Source organism: Centruroides vittatus, unplaced genomic scaffold (genome assembly GCF_030686945.1).
Source record: "Centruroides vittatus isolate TY-2023 unplaced genomic scaffold, ASM3068694v2 contig_347, whole genome shotgun sequence".
NCBI classification, from domain to species: domain Eukaryota; kingdom Metazoa; phylum Arthropoda; class Arachnida; order Scorpiones; family Buthidae; genus Centruroides; species Centruroides vittatus.
The window spans coordinates 1,037,857-1,061,120 of record NW_027122171.1 but is presented as its reverse complement, the minus strand read 5'-3'; the positions used below and the strand labels follow the sequence as shown (position 1 = coordinate 1,061,120).

Sequence of the window (23,264 nt, the reverse complement as noted above, 5' to 3'; positions counted from 1 at the left end):
AAAGAGGTCAGGTCTCATGCTGACATCACTAACTTTGCATTCCTGGCTAACATTGTAGAGTGGGATTGGGCTATCCTTGTATATAGTCCTTGATTCGCACTGATTCATCATTCAGGTAGTGACCTTGACTATTCACGAAAACATTGTATGGGCTATTCTATTTTGTGCACATACCCTACTCTCTATTAGTAAATAATTATGGTTTGTCAGTTTTTTTTATAATGGTTTTAATTTATATAAATTTCAATTTAATTTTTTGTATCGGTCCTATAAGACTCCCGGATTTTTGGGGCCTTTTTTTATGATTCAACTATTGTCTTATCTACCAAGATATACGGTACTTAGACAAAAAAAATGTTTACAATATGTTTAAATGTTTGTTTCCTATATTAACATTAATTAAAGTTCTATTAATGTAAATGTTCAGTGAACTTAGTAAACAAGAAATATATGCTATAATAAATATATTTCGTTATTGAAAGTAATCTTCAGTTTTATATTTATTTGGAAAAAATTAATTTTTGATCATTTGACATAACAATTCCACTTAAAATAATGGGAATTGCAAATTTTTCTCGTGAATATAATTTGATTTTATTATCAAACTTTTTTTAATAAAAGAAATTACAGATTAGTGTTTTTTTTTTTTTTTAAACTTAGCTTTTGTGTAAACAGAACTACTTTTTTTTTTTAATTAAGAATTATATAATGAAAATATATGAAAGATATTTAGAAAATTTTTCATCAACTTAACTTAATTTTTAAAATATTAATAGAATAGATTCTTTTAGATTTTGAATTACATTTTTTTAATTATAAAAACAATATTAATACACAAATTCAGTGTTGTTTTTTTCCCCCTCCTCCAGAACAAGTTTAAATATTTTTTCTTTACAAAATTAAAAAATATATATAAACTTTTGAAGGTTCTTATTTGTTTATGTAAAATAATTTAATACAGAATTTATAAAAAATATAATTTTGTTGTATGAATTTTAGAAATAGTTAACTGTTTTCAATAAAATACTTCTAACAAAAATCATTTAGCATTATGTTAAATAAATAATTTACCAAAAATCTAACTTTAATTGTTGTTCACTTACTACTGTTGGCAATATTCTTGAATGAGCATTATATAAAATTAACTTTGTATTTCAAATTTAGTTTATATATAATCTATTTACTTTTTTTAATTCCTGTAAGAATTTTAATGTCATCTTTTTATAGATTTTTATGCTCACCTTTTTTATAAAATTATTTAAATTAATATTAAATACCTTGTGCCTAATTTTTATTAAATTCAATACAAGTAACAGTAAGAAAGAAAATTTCTAGTTAAACAATATTATATTATGTCACAATGTGTGCCATATTGGAGAAATTAGTTTAACATTGTAGTCTTAAATTACATTTGATCATATATAAATCCCCACACACATGTACAGTACATGTAATCTGAATTTAGATAATTATAACTTGCATTTTTTTAAGACTTAGTGTCAACTTCCTGGTGATTAAATTTATAATGCTGCAATATTTGTCTGCTAGAAATATAGATATTCGCATATTAATATTTTGGAAATAGTGATAAATCCTCAGGTTTTATTTATATCTCTATAAAAGTTAATATAGTCATAACATGAATGGTTAAATGTCTGAAAAACAGATAATATAGTTCAATAAAGATTTCATTCAAATTTATTATTATTATAAAAAAAACCCATGAGTCATCTCAGTTGTATATCTGTAATTATACACCGGATATTTCTCAGTCAGAATTATATTTCACAATGATTTGATAAAAGTTTATTTTATACTTTGACTAGATTATAAAATTTATGATTTTTTTTTTTTTTGTTCAATTTTAAAGAATTTTATGTAGTAAATGTAATGAATTATAATGAATATTGAAAAATTTCATTTCCTATTTTACTGTTTTAGTTTGTAAAAATATTTAGATTTTAAAAACAAAGTATAACTTATGAAAGCTACAATAAAGTTCTGTTGTTTAATATATCAGTAAAACAGTCTTGATAACATTGTAAAATTGACAGTTAAATGTATTTAATATAGTACTTTAATTGAACTAATTTGGTTTAGTACAATTAGAAAACAATAAAATTTTGTTTTAAATGATAGTTTAACAGTTTAACACAGTATTTTAAATATTATCAAATGAAACTAAAATGTTTAAGCTTACACTATTATGACATTGCAATATCGTATTACTGTTACTTTAAACTTACATGTTCAAAGAAATTGGATTTGCCATTTTGTATTGTCAGTACTTCACAGCATATACATTAAAGTTAGCTTAATATTAGAAAATCTATAACAAATGAAATATAAATAATAAAATCAAATCTTTCATGGATTTTGTCTTCAATTTTTTTCTAATTGAACATAAAATCCATTGTGGGATTGAAGAAGTTGAACATTTAAAAAAAGTTTGGTTGTAGAATTTGAATTTATAAATATAATCATTCAATGAGACCAATATAGATTTATTTACTTAGTCACTTCACAGTTTTTCAGTAGAAGCAAGTTCTGCAGAAACACAATGGTACACTTGAAATGGGTGTCGTATGTATATTATCAGAAAAATCCAAAAACTCCATAATAGTTGATTGACATTTTATACAGCATGAATTGCAAAGTTCAACCCTCATTTCGTAGAATACTGTATTTTCTGAGTGGTTGAGTTGGTTGAATTTGTGAGGTCCACATGGTAGTCAATTTTGCGTTCTGAATATTGACAATCAAACGAGAAATTAAAGATCTCCTTTTTCATAAATGAACAAAGGAAGAATTAAAGGTCTTGTTTGAACAAAGAAGGTTTATTTATATAAAATTTAATACAAACAACAAATTGTGCGGAAAAGACCAAAGTCGAAGGAAACATACTTAAAGAAGAATCATGTTTAGTCACAAAGTTGACCTCTCTAGTGCCCTCTGCAAGGTTTCAAATTGTCACCAGGTGACAAGGGGAGGCCAATCAAAAGGCAGAATGGGAGGTGAAAAATATAAAAATGCATGATTCAAGGACATGATAATCTTGATTTGTAGTGTGCCCTTCCAGGAATTTAGTGTTCATGCAGTTCATCAACGAAAGATTTTTCGACATCCTGGAATTTACCTTCTATCTCCCGTCTCATCCTAATTTACCTAGGTCCACCTATTCACCGGAAGACATTGTTCGATGCCATGCTGTGTGCCCCAGGGCCATCACTCTTCACATCGTCATTGCAAGGAGGAGAAAAATGACAGACAGAACATTTGGACTTTTAGTGCAGACTTGTTTCCTACTCCTTGAGTTGTTATGCCTTATGAGAATTGTTGTAAGAGAAATTTTTATATTTATTAAATGGGTTAATGATGGAAAGCCTGACTGAAAATTTTTCTGCTCCCACATGATAGTCGTGACCGCGCGACTATTCTGACAAAGACAGCCTCGTCAGCAACTTCACAAATTAATCACATTTGCCTAAGCTTTTAAAATATTTACTATTTAATATTATTAATTTACACCCTATTACTTTAAATAACTGCATTTTATTTTGTGTTACCATTTGATTTTATTCTTTAAATAAATTTTTTAATTATTATTATTATTTATTTAATAATCAAAGTTATAAAAGTTTCATATATGTAAGCTTTTTCTTTCTGCCCTGTGAGCACTAAGTGAGCTCTGCTTAAGCAAGCAGACATGAATTGGATTCCCGAGAACAGAAGGCTGATGCCTTTAGGCTATCTGAATATCCAGCTAGTATTGTTTATGTAAAGGATTGTTATGCCAAGATTAGACTACTAAAGATAGATTGACAACTTGCAGCTGTTTGAGAATTATCTGTAGCTTCCAATACCCAGTCTTTTGCTATATAGAAGACTTGTAATAAGACCTCAGCAGCCTGTTAAATATTAAATAGTAGTGCAGTGCTTAGTAAGGGCTGGCTGGAGTTATTGCTTGCCTGGGACAAAAAGGAATTACAAGGTTCACAGGGAAAATAATTAATAATATTACAAAAGTTTAAATTAAATTTTTAATTTTGAATAAATTTTGCAAAAATAAGGCAAGGGCTATTTGACATTGTGTTCCTGGAATAAAAAGTATTAGTTTTAATATGATTCTTTGCTCTGAAAAATCTAGCAGATGTAAAAAGTATATTTCATTAGGTAATTTTGTTTTTTATTGATAATGTATGGTGCTTAATGCCAAATGCTGCTGGCTCATTATGGATTGCACATAATTTCTTTGCAGTTTTTATAGGCCAAAATTAAATTTAATATTTTGTTGAAGCCTATTAAATTGGAGATGCTAGCATTATTTCTAGTAATAAATTATTTGTAGATGTTATCTAGTTTGTTCAGATAATAGTATTTAAAAATAATTTTTTTTGTTCCAACTTTTTAGTAAAAAGTTTAATTCTTTACATAAATCTTGTCTTTATCTGAAAAAGAACTGTTCTATAAGAATAATTGAAGTTTGTTGCAATTTTTTATTAAACTAGCATTTTTTTAATTTACTAATATTATATTTTCATATTTATTCAGACAACATCAATGGGCACCACTGCAACACTTTCTTTATGAAATTTATGATATTTTTGGATTCTATAGTCTGCAAAGTCTTCCAAACTCATAAGGGCAGTGTCCATTATGTTCATAATTTTATCTTTGGTCTCATCTTTCATTTGATCACTGCCTTCATAATCAAATATTTCTTTTCTTTAATATTTTTTATTTTATTTCAAACGCTGGTAATATTTAATTTCTTGTAGAATCTAGATGCTGATTTAATACTTTTTTCAAATCCAGTTATATAATAATCCTTAAAAACTTTTAGAACAGTGTTAAATTCTATTGAATCATAAAGTAGAAATCTTCATGGTTTTAAATCCACTTTATTCTGTATTATTGTATTTGCTTTACAAATACCATACAGCTAAGAATTCCAAAATGCTTCAAAAATTTTATCAGTCAAAGGAATAATGTATTTGTTGTCATGAGAAACTTCCTCTAAAGCTTTATTTACTCTGCAATTATACTACTATAATACTGTTTATTCTATATGCCCTTTGATTTTCAGGTAATTGTTTTTTGTTAATAAATTCAAATGCTTTCTAAACAATTTTTATTGAACACCTTAATGATGCAGTAAATGTGTATACTTTGTAATAATATGGTATATTACTTTATTTTTGTAATTGTCTCTTCTTTCGATGAGTTTTTCATATTTAATATTTTCTTATTAAATTTATGCTTAGAAATGATATACCATAACCGAGCTGGCTCAGTCAGATATTTGCCTTAAGAAATTCACAGATCAGGATATCTATATTATATACAATATAGATTAAAAGAATTTAGCATAACATATATTCTTTTTAAATTCATTTTTTTTTTTACATGATCAGTTTTATGAATTTTGTTTAAAAATGCTTTTTATTCTCAGCTAACCTTGCCATAGTGTAGTATACAGGGATGCAATCTATGAGAAGTGCCATATGAGCAAGAATAGAAAAATCTGGAGCCCAAGTAAAAAAGATATTCAGAAATAACATTTTCTGAAGATGTACCTGTATTGCTTAGTATGTGCAAAGTAGCATCAAACAATGCATTGACACATGGCAGCAGTGTTAACTTCAGTAGTCATACTTTTTCTTAGGCTATGCACCAATTCAGAAGGAACAAACTTCTCTCTCAGGATCATGCTTATGATGACTGAAGTGGGGCTTCATGATTAATCCTTTTTTTTTCTTTTTTTTTTCAAATGTGCTGTATCATTACATTATACAATCATATTTAGGTGGCTTCCTGAAACCATAAACATATGAATTTTTTCATTTTTTAACAGCTATCGCATACTCAAACTTTGCATACCAAAGTATACACTTAGTAAATTGCATCCATTTTCACTTTTTTCACATCACAAAACTACCCAATGAAACTCCCTCCTTACCTCACCGTTGTGTATAATACGAACTTCAACGAACTAATTTTTTATTACAACATGGCTTTCAAATTATTTCCAGCAAAATATAACCCCCTGTATGTTTAATGAATAAGATTAAAAAGAAATAGTGATGAAAAAAGTTGTTTTCTTTGCAAATAAAAGTTTTTAATTAATGAATTTGTTAATAAATAAATAGATCTTACTGATTATTTTATAAGTATTGATCAGTCACTAAGTGCATTTTTGAACTTTCAACAAGAGTTGGAAGATTGTATCTTATAAAAAAATTCAAAAAAACTCTTCAGAAAAGTTAAGTCTATTGAAGTCTGAGTTGTAATGCTTCTCAACAAGTTTGAAAAGCTTTCTTGGCTTCAGTGGTGTAGCTACAGTTCTCAGGGCCCAGTGCAAAACCAGATTTGTGGGCCCCCGAAAAAATTTTTCGGCAGGGGTGTCCTTTTTCTGTGATGGTAATCGGAAACGTCCAAACGAAAACAAGTAATTTTTTCTATAAATTTCGGTTTTTGAATTTATTTATTCCGTTAAAAACATTGTGTTTAGACGTTCAATTTCTTTCGTTTGATGAATGATGCATTAGGTATTTTTTTGTTTTGTTTACTTAAACAGACTAAAATATTTTGTGTAGTGGTTTATATAGTGTATAACTAGATTACTGTTGAGTTGCTGGTTTTCCTGTGTAATAGGGGTCCCAGCTCAAGCATCCAAATGCCAAATTTTGCTTTGTTCTGATTGCTGTGAAAAATTTTTCGAGTTTTTTTCTTGTGATTTTGGGGCCCCCATGGACCTATCGCTTTCCAGGGGCTCGGTGCGGACCGCACCTATCGCACCCCCTAGCTACGCCACTGCTTGGCTTACAAAAGTTTGTTATACTGTTGTTTTTGATGTAAAATGGAAGTGTTTTGTTATAGAATATGTATTCAGTATCACGGTTATCCTCCTTCCCTTATTGTCTATGGACTTTGCTTCAAGGACTGCAGTTTACTGACTTTTTTTCTTTTGAGCATAAGCCCAGCAGTTGACAAGGAATATTTGTATTATTCATTCTAATCATATTTTTTATATATGTTAGTCAAAACCCATTTTTAGTTAGAATGCATTTTAACTAGTTGAAACTAGTTTATACTGGCTGTCTTTGTTAAAACCTGTTTTGTCTAGTTAAAACTAGCTTTAACTCAAATTCATTTTTGACTAGCAGTAAATTATAGTTTTAACTAGATAAAACGGGTTTAGCAGTAAATTAACTAGACAAAACGGGTTTTGTCTAGTTAATTTACTGCTATACATGTTTTGATTTTAGTTAAAACTAATTTTAGCTACATAAATATGTTTGGGGGAAATAAAGTTAGGCATCTTCCCCTGAATCACTATACATAACATTTATGCTTATGAAGGAAAGTATAGCAATAATTTGGGTTTTGGAGGCCTCTAACGAAAATATATTCTTGAGCATGTTTTTCAAATAAAACTTTGGGGTATATGAAAAATAATTGTATATTGTGTTTGCAATGACGACTTTTTTTCTGTCTGGCATTTTAGGCATCTCACCCCAAGTATCCGGGTGAGATGCCAAATGCCATTAGGGTAAGATAACAAATATAATTGCATAAAATTAATTTTCGAATATCTTAACCAAATTTAATTGATTGCATATGTAGTAAAAAGTACTTTATAGTAAGTATAACAGCGCAGTATAAGTATTGTTAAGTTTCCGCCTATTCTAACATCCTCTATAGCTAGCTGAAAGCTTTTTTCAGTCCAAAAACCTTTTTGAGAAGTTCTTATATAATTTCTATGCATATCCTGCAATAAAATGAGAACAAAAATTTATTAAAAATAGGCATATTGGAATTCAATTAACAAAAAATAGGCATGTTACCCCATGAAAAATGTGGCATCTTTTCCATTTGTCAGAGTAAGATGCCTATGTTGTATGTGTTCTAGCATGTCTGATCGGGATCGGCGGTAGCTCACAATGGAAACTTTAGAACCTTAACTACGTCACACATTAATTCCGCAATTTTTAATAAATTCTATTTTAACTTTTGGTTTTAAAATGATTCTAGAAACATTTTGCAACAAAAACTTTGTTCTTATCTTGCTTTTATTCTTCTCAGATGTAGAAAATGAGGTAACTGTAGCCAACTACATCTTTCCACACTCAATATTGGCCCAATGATTCATCATACAAACACATGACAATATCTGACGCCTACTTTTTGATATTTTCAAACGGTAACATCTTCCCCCGCTTACCATCTTACCCCGAATCACACTATATGTTGCATATATGAATCTGTCAAAATTTCTATTTTCTGGTGGAAATTCTGTTTGACATAGATTATAAAATTTTGAACATCCTAATTATTTTAAATTATTTCATCACTCACAACTTTTTTATTTTTAAATTTATATGATAAATTCTGTTTATCTAAATATGATTTTTTTTTTTTTTAATTTTAGATATAATGGGTGCCTTCCACAAGGTGATAAAGGAAGAAGACGTAGTAAATTTATTTTATACAAAAAACCTGTGCCAAATGGAATCAAGAAGTCTAAACATTATATAGTAAAAACCCCAAAGACATCACCAGTGAGTAGTTTTAATTCAGTACAGTTCCTTTTTATTGAACTTTATTGAACAATGCACAAATCCCATTCCATTAAGTTACAAATACCATATTGGACCAAATATTAGCTGTTTTTTCCCCCTTCTTTCCTTGGTTTTAAAACTGAGGGGGAAAATATTGCTTATGACTTATATTCAAGCCTTGATTTTTAATTAAACTACTAGAGTTTTCAGGGATTTTTGATAACTGTTTGATACAGCATCAGTTTAAACACTATAAATGTAATTCAATACATAAATTGTTTAGTGATGTCAAACACCACATCTTAAACTGTTATTAACTGTTGAATATTTATTATTTGTAATTGTCTGTTTTCTTGCTGGATTCTGAAGAAGCATTTTAAGTTATTTGGTGTGAGGTCAGCAAATTTGGAATTTTATTGTGCTACCAACGAAAATGACATGAAATTGCAGTGATAAAAATTGATACATACAATAGATTAGCATTATTATTTTTTTTTTATAGCAAAATGATTTTATCAGTGTGTTTTATAACTGATTAAAATCATTATTTAGCTATTATTGAATTAAGGTAAAAGTCACTTGAATAGTCTGAATTTCAGATTAAATTAAACTTCATTTAAATTTAATTTGGAATTTAAGAAAAGCACAACAAATTTACATATATCTTTTTTGTTTTTTTGTAGGTAATCATAATTCATACACAATTTAATATCTGATCAGTATCCAATTTTAGTAGCCATGATGTGTATATTGAAGAGAATCTGTAGTAGTTATATGGAAGTACTAATGTCAGCAGAAAATGGTCATAGATGCTAGTGAACATATTGAAAATGTTCTCACATAATTTAGTCTTCCAGTTTTATAAAATCATGGATACCAAATAATATAAACTTTAATATCGAAATTTTAAAATTAAAGCAAAATTAAACATTCTTTCAGAAGATATTACATTGAAGCTTGTAGTTTCAAAGTGTATCAGCTGCACAGATATTTACTGCAAAAAATAGGAAATGCCATCTAATATCAGTTTTCATGAGCTTCAACTATAATATATAGTAATTCAAGCTTTCATACAGGGTATGGTATTACAGTGAGTAGTATTAAAATAAAAGTTACATGTATAGTGAATATAAGGTGTTTGCAATTGGATTCATTCAAACACATTGATTTTGTCTATGGGTACTAAACTACTCTGTTTAGTACCCATAGACAAAATCAATGAGTTTATGAAATGAGTGTAAAGGTTTTAATATAGTATTTTAACAGAATTCAGAAAACATTTATTCAATTGAAAACACAGAAGTGTCAAAGTGCCAGAAAGTGTTAATAATTAAACCAACCTTTACATCAGGCTCATTGATATTTTTCTTTGAGTGTTGCAAGTGTCATATTAGTGACATGGACCAATCATTCTGATATACATAGTTTTATTTTTATACACAAAATCTGATTATTGTATTTTATAAGTATTGAACAAATATGTAATTTGTCTTTCTTACTAAATTCTGGAGATAAATCTTCATTTACAGTTGACAAATTAAATTTATTTTATTTGAATGCCAAGATCCCTCTGACAGATGACAAACTGTTCTTAAACTACATAACAAAGATTAGTTTTATTTTAAAGAATATAAGAGTGGGATTTTCCTGTGTGGTTAGTCATGTAAACTGGAATGAATGTCAGTTTAGGACACTCCTATGTTGGCCATTTGAGTGAGTGGAAAGATAGGATAATATAAAGCATTTTGAGAAATTTTATTTGAAAATGTTTACATAAATTTTTTTGTATTTTATAATTAAATTACTAAAACTATTTTTTATTGAAGGCTATGCTTGATGCCGAAAGACATTCCATATCTTATTCACTATCTCGGAATCAAGCAGTCATAGTGGAATATAAAACTGATAATGAAACAGATATGTTTCAGGTAATTTTTTATTTTGTAGCATTAAAAACTTAATGGCAAATAATCTTTCTTTTAATCATAACCTTATAGTATTTTTATGTATTTCTTTATTAACTTATTTAATATGATGACTGTCATATGATTTACATTTGTAAAGAATTATTATAATTAACTTAAAATTTTTTAGAAAATGTGTTTCTAAAAAACTATTTTATTATACTTTATATTGTTTGTTAGTTGTAATGGTTTGAATACTTGATTAAATTATTATTAATTAAATAATTTTTTACAACTTCATAAAATCATAATTATAATACTTATTGTTGTTTTATTGCTGTGATAAAAAGACATGCAACTTTTTAATAATTTAAATTACTATATTTTATAGATTGGTCGATCATCTGAAAGTCCTATTGATTTTGTTGTAATGGATACACTTCCTGCACAAAAATTAGATCAGAAATCTGTCCAAAGTACTATATCTAGATTTGCTTGCCGAATTATAGTAGAAAGGAATGGTAACCACACTTCTAAAATATATGCTGCTGGATTTGATTCTTCACGTAATATTTTTCTTGGGGTAAGTTAATTTCATTTAATTATCGGTTTTTTCTTAATTTTTCATTTTCTGGTAATTTTTTATTTCATTTTTAGCATATTCATGCAATAATATTACTATAATAAGTTCATTAATGCTATAATTTTTTTTATTCAGCTAAAATATGTTAATGCATTATAAATATTCAAGTTATGACCTTCAGTTCTGATATTTTATATATTTTTTTTTAATTTTTTTTTAAATCTAAAATATCAGCAAATGTTAAGTCTGTTGCTACTGGTAATCATTATATATGTTTGTAATAAACATATATACTTTATTCATTTCATATCAAACAAGATGAGTTCATTATATTAGTTGAAAGCAGAATAAAGTGTAGATTTCAAACAAATGTTTGATATAATGTGCGATAATTTCACAACGAATAAATGTACATGCATAAATGTTATATCAAATTGTACAGAACAATATTCTAAGTGGTTCTGGCTCAGTGACAATAAGAATGAAGTGTAACCAGACTATGTTAATTTTGACAAAAAGTAACAAATTTTCAAGTTTGAATGTCACTTATCATATATTTTTTTTCTCATAAATTTTTCAAACAAACTTTATTAAAAAATGTTGTATTTAAAACTAACTATATTGATAAATATGTAATTTTTTTTTTTTAATATGAATAAAATAATAATTTAATTTTTGGTGAATTTTTAAAATAATATTGCCTGATTTACCTATTTTGCTCTTGGCCATTTTACAAAATAAGGGGGCGTGGAAAACGGCAGGCAAAGGGTTAACTAAATTTTTTTGGAATATAAATGCATATAGATTATTTTGAAAATTTGTGAAGTGGTTCTGTGCTGTTTATCACCATATAAAATATTTTTCGGGCTGCAATTTGAAAAAATTGTAAACCTATAAATTCTCGCTGCCATCTGTCATCTCTCTCCTTAATCTTGAGAACTAAGTTAGATACATGAAAGTCAAGACCAGATATGGAAAGCTTGGAGGTATGAGGCCCCGATTAACTATATATAAAGTTATGATGGAAACTGGAAGTCACGTTATTTCAATTCAAAACTTCCCCCGAAAGACGTTAGATGACCAGCATGACTCCATTGCTAATGGAAAACTATGATGTATAGGGACAAGTCCCTACAGTACTAATTTTGAGGTAGAGAGCATATATTTTAAGTTAAATAAAAAATATGATTAAAAATTGCAGCTAGACATTATGATGATGTCACAATAAATAATTGCTCATTTAAATTAGATAATTATTAATAGTTCATACAGAAGTTCAGTTAATTGAAACATTGGACAAGTTTCTTAAATGTTAATTCATTCTTGCTATCACAGTTAAATATTCATATCTTTCAATCATTTTTTTTTATAAATTATTAGTTTTAGTAAATACTTACTTTAAAATTAGTTTTTATAAATTATTAGTTAAAGTAAAAAGTTTCAAAATTAATTTATAATTTAACTTTACTAAATCTATCATGCACTCTGTTTTAGGAAAAAGCCATAAAATGGCAACATAACAGTGAAGTAGATGGGCTGACAACTAATGGTGTGCTTATTATGCATCCAAAAGAGCCATTTAATGACACTTCATTTCAGCCAGGAGTTTGGAGAGAGGTTTCTGTTGGAGGAGAAATATATGCTCTTAGAATGTCTCGATCTGGTCAGAAAGGAATGAAAGTAAGTGTTATCCTTTTTATATCCCTAAACGTTATATTTACATTTAAACACTGCGGATCCTCAACTGACTTCTAGAAGCAGTTGTAGTAATCTCCATAGTCTAGTGAACCCTATAGATGTACTGATTTCTTATAATTAAAAACTATGTTCTAAGTAAAATAAGAATTTTATGAAATTAAGATAATCTGACCATTTTTATATATATATATATATATATATATTTTTTTTTATACATTTTAACTTAATGGCTAATCATTGACCTTAGCTAATGTAATGGCTGCTGTTTTTATGGAAAAGAAGAATTAATTTATATTATGTAACTACGTATCATATCTTTTTCCTACCTAATGTTAGTTTACTATTTATTTATTTATTTTTTTAGAGTTAATAATTGAATATGTAGACTTAACCTCTACAGCATATCTCATACAACTTAGAAAATGTTCTTTAGAATAATGTTAAAATATAGCAGTCAAGTTTGTACATTTTTAAAATAAGTTATTCTATAACCAATTTCTGGATAATGTCAAGGTAACTCTGGAGCAAATTATTAGAGAAGTCTTTAAAATCAGAACATCAGTCATAAAGAAATTTTATAGTTAAATCTATGCAAACTTTATTGAAATAAAAAGTATAGTACAATACATACACACTTATTTTTCCTTCTGTCATTTTTAACATATTACAGCTAGAACATTGTATAAATCCTTAATTATTTTCTAAGTAACAATTGTTTTAAACATTCTGCTGAATATTTAAAAATATTATTATTATATAGAATATAGAAGAATCTTACTTTTTATTAGCACAAACTAATTCATTAAAGTTTTTTTTTTAATTTAATTACCCTATTAATGTTGACTTTTAATATTTGTCATCTTGATTTTAAACAAATTGCTTATTTAATAAACTTACTATAGATAAGATTAATTAATGATCTTTTTGATTTAATTTTATTATGTAATTTAACTGTAAATTCAAATGAAAATTCTCTTTTTATCTAATTTCCAGTTAAGTAGTAAGAAAATTTTATATAGCTGTTCATTTATTAAAAATTTGCTAAAATTAAGTTTGAAATGTTTTTTAGCTTAAATTTATTTTTGTATACTAGTACATTTATCAATTAACAGGACTTATTATACTGGAAAATTATGGATGCAGATATTTAGTCTTACAGATCAGAAATAATATTTTTTATTTAGTTCACCTGAACACATACACTTTAAGCTTGTGTTTCGGACTTGTTTGTCCCTCCTCAGCAGGCATTCGAAAAGCACACATCATAAATTAATGTGCTTATTTTATTAATATTATCAAGTTCACTAATGATTAGCTATGTTTAAATGTAAAGTAACATACAGTAGAGCGTCTTTTATCCAAATCAATTCGGGACTGGGGTTGTTTGGATAACTTATTTTTTGGTTAACCGATTATGTGTGAAAAAACATATTAACCTATCCCATGTTGGAAATTTTTCTATTGTGTCGCTTCGTGTTGAATTTTCGTCTATTTTAAGCCCAACGAAAATTTTTATAATAATAGTGGCTACTGTATTGTTAAAAATTATTTCTTTATTTGTACAAACAAAATAAATATATTGAAAAATATAAAAACAAAAAAAATTATACTTTAGAAGTTAATCTATATCAAAAACATTTGATTCAGTGCAACACAGTCAGACTGGAAAGCTTTCGGTTAACTGACGTTTCGGTTGATCGGTTTTCGGATAAACGACGCTGTACTGTATATCCATTGGATATGTAACACATCTAAAATTATTATTCAGGCAGAGCATTAGCAAAGCTTCTTCTATGTAGCTTACAAAACTGTTTTATCAAACTTTGATAAGATTTTGATAAACTTTGCCATTTTCCATTTAATTGAAATGAGGAATCCAAAAAGTAATGGGGGGGGAAAAGAGGTCCCTGACATCATTTTTGAGACAGTGATAATGTCCATTCTCCCCAACGTGACTCAGCCTGTGACGGAATTTTGGGGCAAGAAAAAAAGCATTGCTTGCACCTACTGGATAATGGACATGAAAAATGAACAAAGTAATTGACACCAATTGCTTTCTTTTTTATTGCCTCCTCTGTAGCAGCAACTGCAAAGATTGTCTGTCTGCACAGGCAAGTACAAGGATCGCCAGTCCATGCCAAGCAAGATCACTTTTTTCTAGCACTGTCTCAATCCTATCTCTATCATGATATAACAAAGTTGCACATTGTCCTAGTTATAATCTATATAATAATAATCCTAATTAGATATTACGGTAAAACATTAATAGATATAATTTTTAATAGCAAATTGTTTGCTTATTTCTTTTTAAAAATATTACATTTTATCACATATTCTTGGTGAATATTATACATAAGAGAAATGTTTATTACTAGATTTATATACAATAAACTATAGTTTTTTAGTATTTATTAAATTAAGCTTACTAACTTCTACAAGAAATTTATTTATTTATAATGTATTTTATATTAATATTTAATTGTTTTAGTGAAAAGTTTAAAATCTATTTATTGCAGATTGAAGGTGAAACTAATACACTACAGGATGGTACATTAATTGATTTATGTGGAGTAACTCTACTCTGGAGATCAGCTGAAGGTCTTAAAAAATCACCTGTATGTATTTGTATTTTTCACTCTGAAAGCATTTAAAGTGAAATAGAATAAAAACTAACTTTTCTTCTTATCTAGACAAGACATCGATTGGAAGAAATGATTGATGAATTAAATGCTGGAAGACCACAGTGTCCTGTTGGTTTAAATACTCTGGTAATTCCTTCCAAATCAACAATTTCTATGGGAGAAAAACAGCCTTATATATATTTAAATTGTGGTCATGTACAAGGATTACATGATTGGGGTCACAATACTAATGGACGTACATGTCCAGTCTGTCTAAGGGTAAGTGTTTTCCCTCCATGTTTTATATACAATGGTATATCATACTTCAAATTTAATTCTTTCCAGGACACTAAAGTCTGAATCAGTTTTTTTCCCCCCTCCATTAGAAATACCATTCCCAGACCCTAAAAAAACCCATTTTTGATAAACTTAAAACAGCAAATACATAATTTAAGATGAACATAACACAATTAAATGCCTTAATAATAAATTAAAACATGAAAACAATAAAAAAAAATAAAAGCATAAATACTCTAAAATGAAAATTTGCATTTACTGGTCATACGCTGTCAACTGTCATCCTTAAAAACAAACATGGTCACCAGATTTTGTGTACGTCTATCTGCTTTCATGCTATGCAATAAGTTCCTTTTTCATCTCAATGGTTAATATTACAATCTTCTTCATAGGCTTCATTGCTTTCACACACTTCTTGGATGTCATGGTTAATAAGTAAAGGTTACATTCTATTGAATAAAGTTTTTGTGTATTTTTTAACAGTTGTTGTTACTTAAAATAAACCTACCATTTAATTAAAAGTTGTAAAATTTAGCACATTATTGCTAATATGTTTGTTTAGAAGTTTAAAATAAACTTATTACTTCACATTTTATTTCAATAAAGTTGAAATGTTTTCAGATAAACAATATGCATATTATTATGCTTTGAGTTTCAGAAAGAAAATGCTGTACAAACATAAAGTTTTGTAATTTGTATTGCAAAGATTCTCCTTAATTTTGACCACATGTCAAATGTCATTTAAAAAGTTCTGTTTAGGAAATTTAAACTAAAGGATACAAAACACATTGGGGGAGTGGGCAATTTTTCTTTGTTTACAGCAACAGCTGTAGACAAAGAAAAATTGCAGGAAGAAATTTATTAAAAATTGATGAATAACACACTATATAAAACCAAATATGCCAAAAATAAAGCACTGAAAACATACAAGCATAATGTGACAGAGACAGCTTCAGGTTTAACTGAGTGCTTTGTACTTCAAGCATGTCTCCAGTCATTATGCATGTAGGTTGAACTTTGAAGCATTGTTCAAATTCCAACATGAATTTTTGTCAAATTTTTAGTGTTTGAAGTGTGAGGTACCATTATTGTTGTTTCAAAAATGTATATTTCTGTATGGATCATGTTTGATGAATATGAATAGAGAAAATATATAAGATGTGGTTGCTTTGCTTTATCTTAAACATTTTCTTAAACAACAATATACCATGCTTCTAAATAAAAAATTGCAATGTCGAAATGGAATGATGTATCTCTGTCTGGTTAGCAATCAGACTTTGGATACTGTAGCAAAAAATTAATAACATTAATAAATAATATAAGAATCACTATTAATTAATATTAATAGCGGCATAACAAAAACAATCATAAATAATAAGTGTTTAATTTTTATTAATATAATATTACATTGAAGTAGCACCATCTTTGGAGAAAGACAGTAAAAAAAAATCCACAAACACAAACTTAGGTTATCTTATTAATGACACATTAGTGATACAGGTGAAGTTTTTCACCAAATCAAATTTATTATAATTTCATAACAAAATATATAATGAAATAAATGAACTTTAACTATATATATCATAGTTAAAATTATAATAAATACTCTGTAATTACATAAAAAGATAAATTATATTAATGTACAAATTTAATTATAGGTTGGTCCTGTGGTAAGATTGTGTATGGGAAGTGAACCAGCATTTTATGTAGATAATGAGCGTCCAACTTTTGCCTTTAATCCATGTGGCCACATGGCATCTGAAAATACCGTTAAGTATGTTTTGTTTTTTTTTCCTTAATACAAATTATTTTGCAATTTCAACCTTTAATTTATTTGTATTGAAATTTACATTTTTCAGATACTGGGCATCGGTGCCAATTCCCCACGGAGCCAACGGATTTCACGCCGCCTGTCCATTTTGCATTACTCCGTTGATGGGCGATTCTGGTTACATCAAGCTCATTTTTCAAGATCACGTAGATTGACATCAAACCATAGGGCTTCCTTCTTAAGATTTCACAATTTTCATTTTGTTTCTCTTTTGGAAACAGAATTGACCAATTTTCATAGTTCCACAAATTACTTTTTAATTTAGTTCCTGTGATCTACATTCAATTAATTTATCATAATCTAGTGATATATAAACAAAAGAAATGAACAAGTGATACTTGTGTACCTGATGTAGTGCCAGATTTCACAATCTCCAACCAGTGTTGTGCCTCTCGCACAGTCATCGCATTTTTGTACATTCAGCAATTGATACTTTCATTTTTATTATATCATATGCAGAGTTTAATTTTATTTATATACCTACATTATGTATATTGTGTGTGTGTGTGAATGAATGTACAATATATTTTAACTTATTGCCTTTTTTGTTGTCTAAATTTATTTATATACAGTATTTCAGTGTAATAAATGTTGTATAATGTCTCATGTATAATATATTTATTTGATATAATATTTGGAAATGATATAAATCCTTCCAAATTTAAATGTGTACAAATCATTGCAATAAATTCTCAAGCAAATATGTATAATGCATACAAAAATGTAGTAAGTAGTAGTCAAAAATTTTGTTGTCTGAGATGATAAAATTGTAATAAAAATCTGTATTTCTTTAATTTACAATAAATAAAAAATTTAATAGATTTATTATTTTGTTCATCTGATTTGATTCTAAAATAAAAAATTGAATAAGCATTTAGAGCAAAACAGGTAGTAGAGGGGGGGGCAATATCTGGTGAACGAGGATGCGGCAAGATTCCAGCCCGGATACAATAATTTTTTGTTTGCAAAGACGAGAGGTCTGGCATTGTCGTGACAGAAGGTGCTCTTATGGTTTACAAATTCTGGATGTTTCTCGTGGATAGCTGCATTTGGTTTTAGTTGGTCACGTATGCATCCAAATTGATCAATCTGTTCTTTGAAAGCAACATATCCCACCAAATTGAAAGCATAATTTTGTTTGTGTAGTCTTGTTTTGGAAATGGTTTATGGTGGTTCACCACATGGCATCCAAGATTGTGCTCAAACATTGTTGTACATGACCTATTTTTCATTACCTATTGCCATCCAATTCAGAAATGGATCTCTCTGTGTTTTCTTAGTGAATTGCTGGTGGAAATTTTGTTCTAGATTTGCTTCAATTTGTGCAGAATGCAAACATCAAGATTGCTAAAGTAGTCAAGTCAATGCAGATGTTTTTCTATGCTTGATTTTGATATTTGGCAAATACCTACAATTTCTCATATCATGTAGTATGGTGTTGATCTCTTGATCTTGGATGGAAAAATCTTTGGAATGAAATCTTGCAAACTTCTTTTGTTTCCATGCACCCACATACATTCACAGCATCTTCACCATACTACTGCTCACATCCTTTTACAGGTTTGCAGTGTTTTTTGCATTTTCAGCATATGCTTTATCTATGTTTCAGTTGATGTTGAACACATGCAACACAACATATTTTTGTTCATTTCTTTTAAAAATCATTAATTTTTAAAATTTGAACCAAACTTTGCTGCTCTTTCGTAATGTCTACTGCCATCTATGAACAAAAACTGCATGGACTTATTGGCAAACTCATATAATAAGACTATATAATCTCAATATAATTTCTGTAACATATATTTGACAATTTTATGTAAATTTTAAAATAAATATTTTGCATATTCATTAGAAAGAATAATGCTGATAAGATTCTATAATATATATTACTTAAATGTGAAAACAATTGCAGCTTTAATAGCATATTCTCAGTATTTTGTACAAATATAATGAAAATATTTTTTTAAAAGGATACATGAATGTCCTTGTAAAGACATTTAATGACATTTCAAATTGCATACAGAAAAATGTTTAAAATTTTAGACTATTTTAAATGTGTAGTAATTTTATCATATTGAATATATGACTATGGAAATTGGGTTACGGGTCGGACATATGGCTGTCGTATTCACAACCGAGGATCAAAATTTTAAGTTAACCAATAAGCATTCATATACTAAAAGTAAAGCAAATGGTAATTGATTAACTTGCAACTTTAACACCATTTTCCCATACATAAAATTACCATGGATAATAGATATCTAGAAGAATGATCTTTATAATAGTTGTAATAAACTTTATTCAATGCTAGTAATTAACTAATACTGACTTTGATAAGTCATAATAAGCATTACAGAATTTACAGCATTACAGTCATAATTATATTTGCAATAAAATTTAGTTGGAAATGAAGCTATTTAATTTGTGGAAGAGGAATGCATTTACCTTTTTTCTACACATTTAACAATACTTTTGTTATCTTGACTTGAAGGAAATTTCTCAAATATGAATTATTTATTATATTTAAATATACAGTATTTCAAAGAATATTTTGGAATGAACATTCAATTTGATCTATTAAAAAAAAATTACAGTTTATTGTCGAGTGAGATAAACTGAAGTGTCTATCGTTCTCTATCATTAAGGTAAATCTGCACTTTACAAGGTTCAAATGGGTATTTACATCACTTAATTTTGCAATACCAATAATTTAATAATTTACATAAACAGAACAATAATGTTGCCTATATTAATTACTTCATTGTCAACTATATCACATTAAATGCAAATCATCATACAGATTAAAGTACATTTTTCTTGAATAAAGTTGTAAGCTTCTTGCCTCTATAAATTAAACTAAATAATAATCCAATTAATAATTATCCAAATAATTACCAATTGGTAGAGATATATGAGGCTTATGTATATAATGTTAATGAAAATTATAGAATTAATGACAATTTGGGAAGAAAAGTGAGTGAATTCTGGCTACCAATTCTCATCAAGGGGAATCACTTAACTTAACCAACACTACAGACCCACTTAACAACATCACATTAGGAATTGTCTGTAGAAACTAACCAGATGGAGGTAATACCCATGTAATCTTTATCTGGCTAGTTTCTACAGACAATTCCTAATGTGATGCTGTTAGTGTGGGTTAAGTTAAGTGATTCCCCTTGATGAGAATTGATAGCCAGAGTTCACTCACTTTTCTTCCCAAATTGTCATTAATTCTATAATTTTCCATTAACATTATATACATAAGCCTCATACATCTCTACCAATTGGTTATTTGAGATAATTATTTAATTTAAATTTTACAGCAAGACAGTCGAGGCAGTAAAGGCACCAACTGCTGCTCCAGACTTGTTTCTGTAGAGACTCTGAGGTTTCTGCGGGTAGATTGACCCAGATATGTTTGGTCTCTGTTACTATCTGGTGTTCTTATGGTGGGTTTGAACAAATCTCCAATGGCCATAAATTATTTTTAACTTTTCCCCTATGGGCACCAATGTTCCCTCTTTTTTTTGTAGCTGAGCAGAACTTTTATTTCTCTGAGCAAAAAATGTTCACTGAGCAGATACATAGACAATCTTATTTTTTTTCTTTTAAAAATTAAAACAATTAATTATAAAGATTAAAGATATTCATTTTAAAACATACTTCCATACAAAATATTATCTTTTGTCAATGATTTAATGTATTTAATTGAAATATACATAGCAATAATCATGTTGCAGACAGAGTGAGAAATCAGTAAACAACAATTCAAATCAGTGTGCATGATCGCATAAATTCTCATGTATGGCAACAATTTGAGCAGTGCACAACCATACAGCTTAGCGGGTACCTTGGTGGGCACCGAACGCCTATTTTTTATGCCTGTTGCAGGTTTGGCCAGGCCTGCAATGGGAGAGGCCAGGTGGCAAGGATGGGCCCCGACATTCCCCAAATAATTTAAGATCAGTAAATAACGTACAAGAACTGAATTAGTGTAGATTTATTGAAGTTCAAATGACTACAATATTCCTTTCAAAAATTAATTATTATTTGTATAATTTATAAGTAATACATATATTGTAACAGAATTTCAAAATATGTCTTGCTTAAATTTTAAGTTATATAAACTTTCATAAAAATATTATTTTCTATGCAATTGAGATCTAAATAATTGGGATATCTAAAATTCGTATAAAAAATCAATTAAACTTCTCTAATCCAGACCTGGCGGCCAACATTCTTGATCTTGCTCTCTGAAATGCCGAAAGAACAACAGAAATGCTACTTTTAATGGATGTTGCATCTAAATGGTTTAAAAGACCGCCTTTCTTTCTTAATTCTCTATGTTCCATTGCAAATATTTCTGACTGATGTACAATATTCAACCTAACATTAACACTCCCAGAAGACTGTGTTTCGAAGCCAAGATGGCTCATTTGGTTTTCTTCGGATTTTGTCAAAACACCCGTGTATGTTATATCTTCTAGTTCGGTGCTTCCTCCTATAAAAAACCTTCTTAAATTACCGATATTGTTGTGAGTGATCGGCCTCCACGTCGCCAGGTTCATCGAGTACGACCCCGGCTCCGAAGGTAAAACCGCTTGCGTGTAACCTTCGACACAATAACGTTTCCATCTGTCAAAGCTCACGACCTCTAAAAACAGCTGGGGCCATTTTGGCATCATTTCTCTTCCCGTAACATTTGTTACTTTATAAATAAACTCGGCTTCAAACGGAAAAGAAAAGTACGCCACGTTGTCTCTCTTTTCGGTGGTAGTAGCACAAGTGTGAGTGACACCAGCTATCTGTCTTTCATCCCTCATCTGCCAATTTTCCGGAAGTTCAAAAAAGTAATGAACGTAAAGGTTATCCAATTCAAAATCTCTGGCCGACACGATTTCACCAAACAAAAACACTCCGAACGTCTGTGGTGAAGGTAATTCAAAATCGCCGTCCAGACAGGCAGAAACCAACTCCATGTGTCTGTCGTAAACCTTTGCCATTAGATCTTTCTCTCTCCGACGCTCTTCCACCGAAATTAACGACGAAGCATGTTCCACGGAATAACGAAAGACCTCTCGCTTATCATTATGAGTTTCGTAAAATTCTCCATGTTTACAGAAATCCGGAAAAATGGTGGTAACATTATTCGAATTTATATTAACGGCACACAACAAAACTTCATTTTCTTTTCTTAAATCTTCTTCATCCAAAGGATTAAGATCGGCCATTAAGTACATGCTCTGTCTCCGCCTAACCGCCATCCCGTTCGGGGACTTTCCGGCAGCATCCGAATCGGATCCGAACCCGTCACCGCGGCTCAGTTTTAAATCCGCAAAGGATCTTTCCAGAAGAGGAGAAAGAGCATCATTGTCTTCGGCCGCATCTTCCGTATCGAACTTCCCCGACACCACGTCGGCATTGACGTACGTGAAGAGACGTCTTTTTGGCACCATCTCCTCCTTAAGGCAAAGTACATCTTCGTGGTACTTCTTTTCTACAAAATTCACACAGTTTTCTATTTTGCTATACCATTCGATTTCTTGACGGCTGAACACTTTTTCCTGCCATTCAAACGTGTATTGTTCTTCGTACTGATTATTCCTATCCAACTGTGATAACTCGACTCCTCGATCGTCTTCTCTCGTCTCTTCCGCTAAAATTGTTAAGGGCACGACTTTTTTTAAATGAATTTTAATCTTAAAATTCTTAATTGGATCGCGAGATCTATAAATCCCGACGGAACGATCGATTATTTTTATCATA

The 23,264-nt window shown here is 28.9% G+C and overlaps 2 protein-coding genes across 2 annotated transcripts in view; one reads left to right on the top strand and one right to left on the bottom strand.

Moving 5' to 3' along the window:
* LOC136974316 (protein pellino-like) overlaps window positions 1-18,320 on the top strand; it is a 29,776-nt gene extending 11,456 nt beyond the window's left edge. The window contains exons 3-10 of the mRNA XM_067269168.1: window positions 8,432-8,561; window positions 10,388-10,489; window positions 10,857-11,048; window positions 12,543-12,728; window positions 15,263-15,361; window positions 15,437-15,646; window positions 17,323-17,438; window positions 17,524-18,320. Coding sequence (XP_067125269.1) covers window positions 8,432-8,561; window positions 10,388-10,489; window positions 10,857-11,048; window positions 12,543-12,728; window positions 15,263-15,361; window positions 15,437-15,646; window positions 17,323-17,438; window positions 17,524-17,650 — 1,162 coding nt within the window. The 3' untranslated portion in view covers window positions 17,651-18,320. The remainder of the gene's footprint in view (window positions 1-8,431; window positions 8,562-10,387; window positions 10,490-10,856; window positions 11,049-12,542; window positions 12,729-15,262; window positions 15,362-15,436; window positions 15,647-17,322; window positions 17,439-17,523) is intronic.
* A 3,163-nt stretch (window positions 18,321-21,483) lies between these two features.
* Window positions 21,484-23,263, bottom strand: LOC136974303 (tectonic-like complex member MKS1). Its single transcript, XM_067269141.1, has one exon. The coding sequence runs from the start codon at window positions 23,261-23,263 to the stop codon at window positions 21,698-21,700; it is 1,566 nt and encodes a 521-aa protein (XP_067125242.1). The 3' UTR covers window positions 21,484-21,697.
* Between the last annotated feature and the right edge of the window lies 1 nt (window position 23,264).

What these genes read in the sequence shown, in the direction of transcription:
- LOC136974303 (XM_067269141.1), bottom strand. Translation starts at nt 23,263, where the DNA reads ATGATAAAAATAATCGATCGTTCCGTCGGGATTTATAGATCTCGCGAT.